Source organism: Diprion similis, chromosome 6 (genome assembly GCF_021155765.1).
Source record: "Diprion similis isolate iyDipSimi1 chromosome 6, iyDipSimi1.1, whole genome shotgun sequence".
NCBI lineage: Eukaryota > Metazoa > Arthropoda > Insecta > Hymenoptera > Diprionidae > Diprion > Diprion similis.
Window position 1 is genome coordinate 18,254,178 of NC_060110.1, and position 11,630 is coordinate 18,265,807.

General features: G+C 37.9%; 3 protein-coding genes across 7 annotated transcripts; 1 reads left to right on the top strand and 2 right to left on the bottom strand.

Moving 5' to 3' along the window:
• The first annotated feature begins 95 nt into the window (after positions 1-95).
• LOC124407392 (ran-specific GTPase-activating protein-like) lies at positions 96-3,515 on the top strand. 2 transcript variants are annotated; one of them, XM_046883496.1, is made up of 5 exons: positions 96-212; positions 628-885; positions 985-1,133; positions 1,276-1,562; positions 1,657-3,515. In XM_046883496.1, the coding sequence occupies exons 2-5, from the start codon at positions 871-873 to the stop codon at positions 1,992-1,994; spliced, it is 789 nt and encodes a 262-aa protein (XP_046739452.1). In that variant the 5' UTR covers positions 96-212; positions 628-870; the 3' UTR covers positions 1,995-3,515. The 2 variants fall into 2 exon arrangements, with proteins under 2 accessions (XP_046739452.1, XP_046739453.1); XM_046883497.1 differs by having other exon boundaries at positions 655-885.
• Positions 3,132-4,934, bottom strand: LOC124407393 (endoplasmic reticulum resident protein 29). The gene is made up of 3 exons (XM_046883498.1): positions 4,642-4,934; positions 3,901-4,299; positions 3,132-3,768 (listed from the first exon to the last, which is right to left on the bottom strand). Exons 1-3 carry the CDS (start codon positions 4,747-4,749, stop codon positions 3,532-3,534), a joined length of 744 nt encoding a protein of 247 aa, XP_046739454.1. The 5' UTR covers positions 4,750-4,934; the 3' UTR covers positions 3,132-3,531.
• Positions 4,935-6,344: 1,410 nt separating this feature from the next.
• On the bottom strand, positions 6,345-11,150 carry LOC124407391 (alpha-tocopherol transfer protein-like). 4 transcript variants are annotated; one of them, XM_046883495.1, is made up of 5 exons: positions 11,133-11,150; positions 9,473-9,816; positions 7,990-8,353; positions 7,256-7,361; positions 6,345-6,644 (listed from the first exon to the last, which is right to left on the bottom strand). In XM_046883495.1, the coding sequence occupies exons 2-5, from the start codon at positions 9,745-9,747 to the stop codon at positions 6,463-6,465; spliced, it is 927 nt and encodes a 308-aa protein (XP_046739451.1). In that variant the 5' UTR covers positions 9,748-9,816; positions 11,133-11,150; the 3' UTR covers positions 6,345-6,462. The 4 variants fall into 4 exon arrangements, with proteins under 4 accessions (XP_046739451.1, XP_046739449.1, XP_046739448.1 ...); XM_046883493.1 differs by lacking the exon at positions 11,133-11,150 and adding an exon at positions 9,982-10,341; XM_046883492.1 differs by lacking the exon at positions 11,133-11,150 and adding an exon at positions 9,912-9,929.
• Between the last annotated feature and the right edge of the window lie 480 nt (positions 11,151-11,630).

Sequence of the window (11,630 nt, forward strand, 5' to 3'; positions counted from 1 at the left end):
GAACTTTATCGAAGATTCATTCAATCGTTCCGGTGAGAAGGGCTTTTCTTCTCCAACTGTTGGCAGCCATGATTGGCGTCTGTAGTTCGTCAGCAGGGGGCCAAAAAAAAGCACTACATACGCGTCTGCAGTATAATCGCAATTGTGTTCTCAGATCTACGAACTAACCGCACAGTGGGACCCGATTTTCGTTTCATGATTAAGAATTCAGGGTATTTTAAACATTCGTAAATTATTTCCAACCATTCGATTGATCCGAGCCTCGCGCTGAGGTCGATATTCTTTGAACAAAAACCCAGGCTTCCGTTGATAATTTCTCCTATGGTATGGGATTTTGAATTACCAGACTGTCACATCAAGGCAGACGCGCATATTAAAGGAATTCATTAATTTAAATTTTTGGTCACCTTGCGTTGAATGAACTGCTACAATGAATAAATTGATAGAATATGCATTCAGCGTGAAAAATAAACACTGGGACGAAATTCCCATACAATAGCGAGATATAACGAGAAGATTGAAAATTTGGTGCGGCGTAGAAAGTAGAAAAAAAAACAGCCGTCAAAGTTGCCTGTGGTTTATTCGACGGGTTGACCTTGTCTCCAATTGGTCCTCCGGTTCTTTTAGGGTGTCCAACTACCAATCGTATTTCAGGGTCGCGCCACACACACCCCCGCAACACCACCAACATTAAAACAATTCAGCCTCGTTGAAATAAGTATATATTGCAACGAATTTTCGCCATTCGAGGGTTGCTGGTTGGCGCCAATCGCGTGCGTATCTATCTCACTGATATACAGGTATAACTACGAGTGATCTATATATTCGCGATATATCCTGGGAACTAAAACGTATTAGAAACGGAATATAATGCCTGAAAACGGAGTAAGTGTGTTTTTTACTCTGCCGACACTATATTTCACATAGGAAAAGCTATATCACGCTATCGACGATCCTACACTCTCTTTGTTTTCCGACTTCTAGTTGAACGGGGACCACGTCGTTGACGGTGGAGTGCCGCATGACAACGAGGAAGAGAATGTCGAAAATGACGTGCACTTCGAACCTATTATTTCACTACCAATTATCGAAGTCTCAAACAACGAGGAGGACGAAGTCGAGCTAATAAAACTGTGAGTTCTCGTTGCTTCATTTTGCCAAGTACTGGCATTGATTTGCAAACTGCAGCAACTGCAGGATGTCGCGGGGAGGCAAATTGATACAAAGTACATACCACAGTCTCTGAAATTTTGTGATATGTTTCATTCTTATTAGGAGAGCAAAACTGTATCGTTATGACTCGAGCGATGGTTTATCGAAATGGAAGGAGAGAGGTACAGGGGAAGTGAAACTCTTAAGACACAAAACAAAAAGTACCGTAAGGGTAGTCATGCGCAGAGATAAAACTTTGAAAATATGCGCAAACCATTTTGTTACACCGTGGATGGAGCTGAAACCAAATTGCGGAAGTGATCGGGCTTGGGTCTGGAGTGTCCTCGCCGATTTTGCTGACGAAGAATTAAAACCAGAACTACTCGCTATTCGCTTTGCCAATGCTGAAAGTAAGTTTCCACCTTTTCATTTGATCGCAAACATCTGTAGGCAATTTTATATCATTGTGTCATGTACATTATTAATGTTATATTTTTCCCCAAGATGCTACGATGTGGAAAGATGCGTTTGAAAAAGCCAAGAAGATAGTAGGCTCTGAATGTGAAATTTACGCCGGTAAAACTGGTGTCGATGACGAAAAGGATGACAATTCGAGTGATGCTAGCTATAGTGATGTTAGCTACTGTGAAAGTAGTGATAATGAGAATCAGACAAAGGAATCCAAAGAAGTGCAAGGAGATAAAAAGGGTAAATCGGAGGCAGCTAAGAAAGAAGATCATGTGGAAAAAGAATCTGAACAGGTCAAGTCTGAGGAGGAGGCGAAGGAAGTAGCAGGTCAGCTGGCAAAGCTGTCTGTTAAGAATATTGACCAAGACAAGTAACGAATAAAACTTAATTTTGAAATTAGAAAAGCTGGAACGAACATTCCGAGATGCATGTTAAAATTAAGAACGATCGTAAATCGTGAAAATATGAAGATTATTGGCAATTCAACACAAGTGTTGAACAAATTTTCGATTTATTAATTGAAACGATATTTACACAGATGTTATACACGTAAACATTTGTGATTCTTGTATTTGCATTTTATTCTCTGCTTGGTTTTTTCTCAATGAAAATGAGACAAACAAGTCACAATTCGTGCAGGGGTCTGTTTGAAATACTTGTTAGGCTTTCTAGAACAACGCAATAATCAACTGAATAAAACATGATATAAAACTGATCCGAGCAGTGACTTGGAGTAAGCCAAGGCAAGTCCTGGAGTGAAATTGTTGAAGCTACGATGCGTGGGATCTGATTTTAAAAAGATATACTATGATACACATATTATGAAACTGATGGGTTACTGACTTTAATATTCGGTATATGTGAGCATTTTTTTAAACGAATAATATAACTACTGATCCAACTAAATGGGTCAGTTGAAAGTTTTTACTGACGCACCATGAATGTATTTACAATTTAGCGATAAAATTTGTAATCATATTATATAATATAAACGACATATCGTTTGATGTTTATATTAACATAAAATATGTGCCCTTGACAAAATTTTTCTTTTATTTACTGCATTCTAATTACTATCAAATTGATTGAGAACTCCAATAGTAGCTTCGAGATTTTACACACATTTGGTTTTTTATTATTTGTTTTTCTATCTCCAGCGAATAATATAATCAATTCATAGGTATTCGTATTTTAACATTACACAAAATAGAGAAATTACAATGTAAAGGGTTTTCGTTACTACATCACCAACAGTTTGGTATTACATGATATGTTTCCGTGTTCTTATTCATTCGGCATATTCTACAGAGATTTGAAAACATTATCGTACCTGTACTTTCATTTACTTTACGAATCAATTTTTACAAGATATATCTACATATATCTGTATTGTAGTTTAACAATTTGTATTGTAAATTCACTTTTTTTTTACCTTGCATCACATGTAGCTAACTACAGCGGGCTACTAAGTCACGAAATTACTTGATTTCAGTTGCGATATATATTTTTTCCCCTTACATTGATTCAATCTGTACAAATTGATGGCAGTCTTAAGCTCTTATAGGAAATGTACATATCATATGACGCACAGGAATCGGGTATAACGGAAACTTGCATGTCTCGTTGTTCGAAATAGCCAAAGATCAAAATTTTTTTTGTTGAAATTCGATTTTGTTTCCAAAGATGCGCAGAGAATAGTGACAAACTTATGGATCTTCTGACTGTTGATAAGGAGTTCTCATAGGAATGTACATACATATGCACAAAGACAAGACTTCAATTTCGCTGAAGACTTTCATTTGAATTATCACAGTGCGGAATCATCAAAAGTTCGATTCATTCAAGTAAGGCTTTTTAAAGTCTCAACTAGTTTCATAAATTCTCTCGATGAATAAATAATAATTAATTAAATTAAAGTTCATCTCTTTGTGCGAATGATTGTAAGATGTTACGCCTTTCTTCCATATTACGTTTCTTGTCCTTGGATATCTTTCCTTTCAATAATCCCTCCAGTCTCGATTGTTCCAACTGTACAAACACATCGCCTCTTTCCATTATTCGCTCCATCGTCTTTACATAAACATGAGCCGCATTGCGATGTTCTTCAGGTAATGTTTCTTCAAAAATTTTAGCTTTACTCAGTATTTCCTGTGGGAATAAGTGTTAATTTATTTTTAATTAAATTAGCTCATTCAGTTTCCCATGAAGTAAGTTTTATGAAACACTTGATGACATTGTATTCTTGATTGAATCTGTGCGTCAAAAAATTTTTCACTGTACCTGTCTCTCCTTATCCTGACTATTTTTAAATTCTTCCGCCAACCTGTCGAGCTGTTCAACGCATCCTGGCAATCCCAAATAAACATCCGTTCGTGCTCTAATAAATCTTTTCAAATTTTCAGCAGTGAAATCAGAATCTAATTTCTGAACAAACGGTATAGGTTCAGGTTTTCCTTGCAAGAACAAACGAACAGCAGGAAAATCATCCTTGGTTATACCATAGCGCTGTGCCAAGTCGGAATTCTCTTTTTTACCGTAATCTTTGATGCCAACTTCTGCCACTAAAAGATCTGCAGAATCTTTTGTTGCCGCAGCAACCTTGGCAAACTCCTCGTGTTTTTCACCATATGGAAAAGCCACGTCAAATTTAACTAGAGCTACTTTGAATTTTGGAATTACCTGAAACAATAATTAACTGTTAAACGCAAATTGGTAAGAAAAAAGATTATTATTTTTCATCGCTTTTGGGTAATAAAAATAACGACATCGAGCAAAAATGAAAATCACTGTGTTATCAATTTACTATAATCAATCCGTTTGCAAATTTATAAGTTCAATGAAGTTGATTAAAGATAATGCTTGTAATCAGTCTGACTGTCTATCAACCAAGATCACAACAAAAAATCTCGATTTATCTGCTCCATGAGAATGTGAAGAAAGAATATTACTTTTTCGCGTAATCGACGAGTGAAATTTGATCGACATCTTTTGAATTCAAGGAGTAAAGCGATCTGAAATTACCTTATCAAATGAGTGAGAGTCGAGGGGTACGCATCCCTTGCAATCCTCGTCACTGGATCGACCCAACCCAGCGACAGCAAGTACCAAAACTGCATAATACAGGAGCATTGCTATTCAGCTGCACTAGTTACACGGTTCGCTCTCCTTCCTCTTCCTCTCGGCCTTTTCCGCGCTCTGCAAGCCGGCGTCCGGCGTGTCGGTTTCTCTTTACTCTGGAATCTACTTGTTGTTTACTTTTGGCATTTAACACCTGCCTTACGCTGGCTCTGCTGCTGCTGCTGCTGCTGCTTGCCGCCTCCGTTGCTACGCTGGCTACGTTGTCACGCTGCCGAATGCGAGCCCCCGCTACTTGCTGTATGCGCTTGAAATGTCGAATCAGAACCGGCCACGGATGTACGACTATGCCTTGTGAGGCTTGTGAGCATCCACGAAGCGCCGACGAGACGCGCGCCGCTCGCCGAACCGCTGCTAAACAATGCAAATTGTCACACTTACGATTAATAGTTATACAGGTAGTTGCGAACCTCTAGCAGGTGAAAAGCACGTAACGTGAGGTGACTGACACGTGGAGAATATAACATGAGTAGTTCGATCCTGTTATCTTTCTTCATATGTGAATAAGAAGAAATTTATTAATTTCCCAGGGGAATGAACAAATTTCACGATTCGAATCAAGTATTATAGGCTCGGATATTCTGAAACTCATCCAGTTTCGTTGCTGATGTTGTATTCATCAGAAAACGAGATTTTTGGATAAACGAATTAAATTTACTAACAAAATTATACTCGTTTGACAAAACCCTTTTTACCATCTGGTGAAGATAACGGAAAAATGCAAAACAAAAGTGATTTTGTTGTTAAATGTTATACAGATATACATACCAACTAATTGCGAATAATTTAATAAGTCAAAAAATGACAGGGTATTTTTAATCCCGATGGCTTCTGGTCGCTTTAAATGATACGATAATGTTGTGAGGAAAATTATTCATTACGCTCGTCCGGCGCGCTAAATATATTTCACAAAAGTAATGCATAGATTAGAAGTTTGCACTTTGCATGAAATGGCACGTATCGTTCGAGTCTTTGTGTAGTATGTATAATAAGTTATTCCTCAAAAACTGTATAGAATATTTTTTCTGTACCCGTATACGTACCCGTTTACACCTGTGAATACATCATAGGAGCTATTTGAATGCACTATATACTAGTGCAGTGCATTCGTGTCGTTAATACTGCCCGCTGAAAAATTACGTTCGTAGATTTTATCGTGTACTTATAATAGTAGGTAACAGCTTATCAATCGCGATATTATAAATCGTATTATAAACTTACACATTACACGTATACACATGCATGTCTACCTATATCATACCTCATAGTGTTCCACTGATCCATCAATTCTGAACATTCGATACTGCAATGTTTTAATTGAAAATTCACACCACGATTGAATTCGTTGTTGTACGTCCATAAATTACGTACGATTTTCAAGAGAAGTAGTTAAATGTCTTTTCCGTGATTAGGGTTTAATTTTTTTTATGAAAAAAATATTCGCAGAAATTCTGTTGAAAACAGAACTATTGTTTTTTACGTAAAAGAAGATCTGAGAGGTGCAGGAAATCTGACGAATTAATTCATTTAGGCATTTCATCAAGTATCGGTTAATTAGCGTTTTGGGATTTTGGAAATTTAAGCCTAAGTCACTGTCAATATTTTATTCTTAGGGACGTAAATGACCAAATTACAACGTAATATCGTGTGGTTGTGGCACATGCACATACGTATTGTTATAAAGGCTTTTGGGTGGCTGATGAGAGGTCAGGTGTCTGGAGCAGAAGCAGTGCATCCATCCTTGGATTTTGATGAGGAATCAAGATCTTCAGAAAGTGCAGAGCTAGGTGAGAATATTTTGGAATCGCCTGCACTGAATCCTCCGCGGAACAGTCTTTCCTCCTCAAGAAAATAATCTCGTAATCCGAGCAATTTCGAGGTATGTGCCTCTGGAAATGATGTAAATCATGTGAAAAAATGTAATTCAACTAAAAAATTAATAAAAACGTAAAGTGAAAACTTATATCAAAAATAAAAACATTAAAAATACTGTATCATAAGAATGAAGGATAACCGCATCCCGAAATTATTTTCTCAAGAGACTGTGACAATCGTATTTCTTTAATAATCGATAAGCAGGTTTCAAAACCTTGATTGTTCAATTAAATTGTGAAATTTCAACGAGATAGCTTTCTGAACCATCCTGAGGTCGTAAATCGATCCCTTCGTTACCGAAAGAAGAAGGATAAAAAAACTATGAAGAATTTTGCTATTCAAGATTCCACGCTCTTGAGATCGCAATTCGGAGCGTCAAATTGCGGTGCACAATGCAGTTTCACTCACGTGCATACCTATAACTATATGGCGGTGATTAATAACCGGCAAAGTCATTGTGGCAGCTTCACATCTACAGTGGCGTTTCAAAGAATTAAGATAGTAGTGGTGACTCTTTGCCCGTGCGGTGCGACATGAGTTACATTATATATAGGATACATTATAACTGTATAAAAATATCGTAAGAATTTCAGAAAGGAAGCCTCATTTATGATTTTTTACGTACCGTGAAGATTTTCAACCATATCAAGATCCCCTCCAAAGTCTTTTGGTAAACACCTTTGTGGTATGTGTTTGTATACTTCAGAAACATCTCCAGTGTAAAGATGAAGCTGTAACAGAGTGAAAAAAACTTAAGCCTCTTCTGCTTATCATGGGAACCTATAGAACGAAAAACAGATGTTTCATTACATTTTCAAAAATTCCAACGATACGAATGTCTCGATTTATGTAACCCTAAAAATCTTCGTCTCAAATTGAGCAGGCAATTTTAAACCTGCGATTATAATTTGCTTATCAGACTTGTTTTGCTTCGAGGAGCGCCTGAGGTGACGCAACCCCTTCGACACGTTAAACACAAAATGCAGCGCACGCAGGTATAATAATTACAATGGAAATAGCACGCAATCGTGCACAATCAGGGTGTCGAGGAAATGTTTTTTCTTGTTTTTTAATCGATGTATAATACCTGCATAATAATACGCAACTTGTATGTATATATTTTTTGTTCCCCACGAGTACGATTGTGAATCTTAGAGACTTAGTTGTGAACGTTCCAGATTTCAAATTAGAAACATTTTCTTTTATCATCATATGTGTGCTGTTTGTCATCATTTCATAAGGCACTCATTGCACACTAAAGCAAGACGTACATATCATTTCAAGAATTATTGAGATATTCATAAAAATATCTTGAAGAATGTTACACCGTTATAACGACTACTAGTACGTTTTACTTACAATATCAAACAATTCTCGCTTCATGAACGGCCTGATCAGCGAAAGGACCTTATCCATAAACCAGACAGCGTTCAAAACGTGAATTCCCTTCAGTCTAACCGGAAGTCCCTCTTGTATATACTCGAAGAATTTTCGAATACTGGACACCGAAAGTCTGGTCAGGTGGCCGAGTCTGACACCTTGCATGTCAAATAAAAAAATGTGTCCTGGTGAACAGCCATCCGAGTATAGACTAGCATCGACTGTCATTGTCAGGAGCTTGATTCCATCATTGAACATGTACTGGCTGGGTCGAGTGTCCACCAGTCGATGAAAAATTATCCTGTTTCCCTGTGGATCTGGTACCGGAAGGCAGACAAATTGTCTGAAACGCAACAGTCTTCAGCAAACAAAATTCCCTTGAATACTCCTACAAAATTTAATCTGCATACGTGTAGACGTGGAAGAGCTAAATTCAAGCTGTACGGAAAGTAACCACAGTCAGCAGATACACGTAGGTAAAACCTGAATTACAAGACTCTGTTCGATTATACACCTCAATTGCATAACGGAATGTGTGTACAGTTCAACCGCAGCCAAAGGAATGCCGTAGCAATTTGCGAAAAACACAGCTTGTTCAATAAGTTGGTCAATACACTTGTCCAAGCTTTAAAAATGGAAACATTTTTTCATCGAGCGTTGAATTGAATAAAACTTAGATGTAAACCTGAATGCATATCCAGACGATACACATGATGTCTAAAAGACGTCTTAAATTCCAGTAAGATATCATATACATAGTTGAGATGGAAGACAGATTAAATGGGCATTCCTTGCTGGATTGCGTAAATACGTATCATTGCGTCAGGGTATAACGTTGTTTGTGTTTCACATCGATCGAGAAATTAAACGGAAAAGGTATTTGACGACTTTCACAGCCAGGTATAGGAAGTTTCAGAGCACAGACGTTTCCCATTAAAGGCTATCAAGGCACCTATTATCGGTATTTTTACTAGCTGAAGCTCCAGACTGATGGTACGAATCCCGCGGGTAAGCAAAATATGAACGGCTCACTGTGTATGAATGGAATTGTTTATTGGAGTGCAGCGGTGTATTATAAGAATCTGGAGTACAGTAGAAGGGATGAGAAATTGATTGGATCGCAGTATAGGTATACGGTATGGTTGTAACCTTGAAGTCCTGTTATTGGCAGCTGTGTAAATTGCACTGTGGGAGTATTAATTGCCAGTTTACGAAGAAAGCTATGTATGAACATACGTACACATACCGTTTTATATCAAGCGTCTGCAATTCTGCGAAATTACTACGGAAAACTTTCACTTATATTCATTACTGTTGAATGTTACGTGAAGCGGGAATAGATAGTGTGGCAGATCGTAACAAATTAACTATTTGAATGAATCAGAGCATGCTGTAAAATTTTAGTTAAATCATCTGCTATGCGGGATAACAGTTACAAATATAATTAATTTGTCAAACGTACAGTGCTCGCAATGAATGCTGCAGACATTCCATCTTGGGATCACGATTGGCAAAAAACTCCGGAACAGTCGCTCTCATCCTGTAGTAAACACTGATGCAGCGAAGGGTGGCTTCCCTGTCGTAATAACAGCTATGGGTGAACAGGGCCAATTGCTCCAGAGGAACACCCGGGATGCCTCTGGCTTCCGTCCACTTTTGCAGATCATCCAAGACCTCATCGGTAAGTTCCGGGTACTTGGCACGAGAGTCTTGAATCGTGTGTCCCAAATGCAACATGACGAAGCAGCTTGAAGAACTGTTAGTTTATGTTGGCTGTTTGACCTGACGACGAGCATTCACCTCACGCTACAACACAAGTGACGGGGGAAAAGTGATACCTACAGTGATTGGAAAAATAAAGCTTTATCCTTAATGATATAAAATTTTAGCCACCAACTAACGTTCTATTGATATATTCTGATTTTAGAATTGCTTGAGTTGACTCCACAATTTCGAAAAACAATAATGTACCCGAAATACAGTAGGATAAAACGGTTCGTGATGTCGCTTGAGCAGTTACAATCAGAGACTGACCACAGCATATGCATGCGGTTCCGACGTGCGATATCGTAATCCAGCCTTACTCTCTGACCAGGGTGGCAACTTCGTCTCTTCATTTAATTAAGCATTGTCTGCACCTTTGATTTAATTCCATGCGTCACTTCTCATTCATTACTATGCGTAACTATTTCCATAATGTCCCGGCATTTATATGTCTTACGTGTTTTGCATTTGACCGTATAGCGTATATAACATACGAATTATTCCCAGTTGCTCAATTCGCGGACGTAGGTGATTAATTCTGTATTTAAAATGCATTAAGTCGCGCAGTGCTCGTGAACATCATTTATAACGCTCAGAAATTGTACAAGTCTTTGAGCCGCAATAATATTGTTTGAAACTAAAATAGTGTATTGTGTAACAAGGAGGCAAACTCGGACTTTTCGAGCTGACCTTAAGGTTGCAATGTGAGTCGTAGGTGAGCCGAAGACAAATATTGCAAAAACGCGAGGCGAAAAGACTGTTACCTCCGTGCTGCACGCGATTCTTTATAAAATAATAAAAGTATGTTATGCATTTTTTCACAAAGTTCGAAATTGAGATTAGGGTCGCGTCATATCAGATTTCTTCGCGAGATCGCATGCGCGCTGTGCAGAAAAGTCCAATTTTAACTCCTAGGACTTGAAAGTGATTTTTTATTTGTACTCTGCGCAGGTGCATTCGTAGACTCACTCGATCGTGGTGGAAACGGGTTCCTTGTGTGCGGAAAACATGCATGGAAAAACGCGCAAATCATGCTCGTGTTATATATATATATTTTTTACTTAGAGCGCGTGAAATTTTCACATTTCTTTACCATTTCATATGTTGTGCGTGAACAGGTTATATATTTATATACTTAAGTACAACAGCGATTCGCGGTGTCACGCTTTGACACAAATTTCCCCAAAACTTGTAATTAGACGATCTACTGGATTTCATGGACTACGTGATCGTGATCGTCAGTTCAACTGACGTAACGAAGTTTCACTATTAATGACCCAATTGTAATTTACAATTATTTCGTTTTCCGTTCCATTGTGTTTCTATATTTTGATTTTTTCTCGAATTGTAATACTTACAATTATACATTCTTCATTGGTGTGTTATATTTCCAAGATGATCACAATCCTTGAACCATATCTGTGGTTCCAGTGTGGTAGTGTGGTCCAGTTTCCGCGCTTTATAAAGACTCTTCGTATATTTTTGATATCACTCAGGTACTAAAACGATTTTCACGTATTAACTTGTTGCAGTGTTGCGCCCTGAAATAGCTTTCGATTCAATGTAGTCGTATACTCTTCATCAGAAGTATTAACAATTTTAGCAGCAATACCACAGTGTCGAATTATATGCTACAGCTTATGGAGGTAAACATTAATGCATCAGTTGTGCCCGATTAATTAATCAATTTAGTTGTCAAACAAGAGTAATTCTGCATCCATTGCGTCCCATGTACTTCTATTCCGATTAGAGCCATACTGCAGATTTCCGAACAAGGTATTGGTATTCATTTTTCATTCACCTCGTAATGGGGCACAAACCTCAAGTTTACTCTGAACGGACCAAAAATCCCGAGA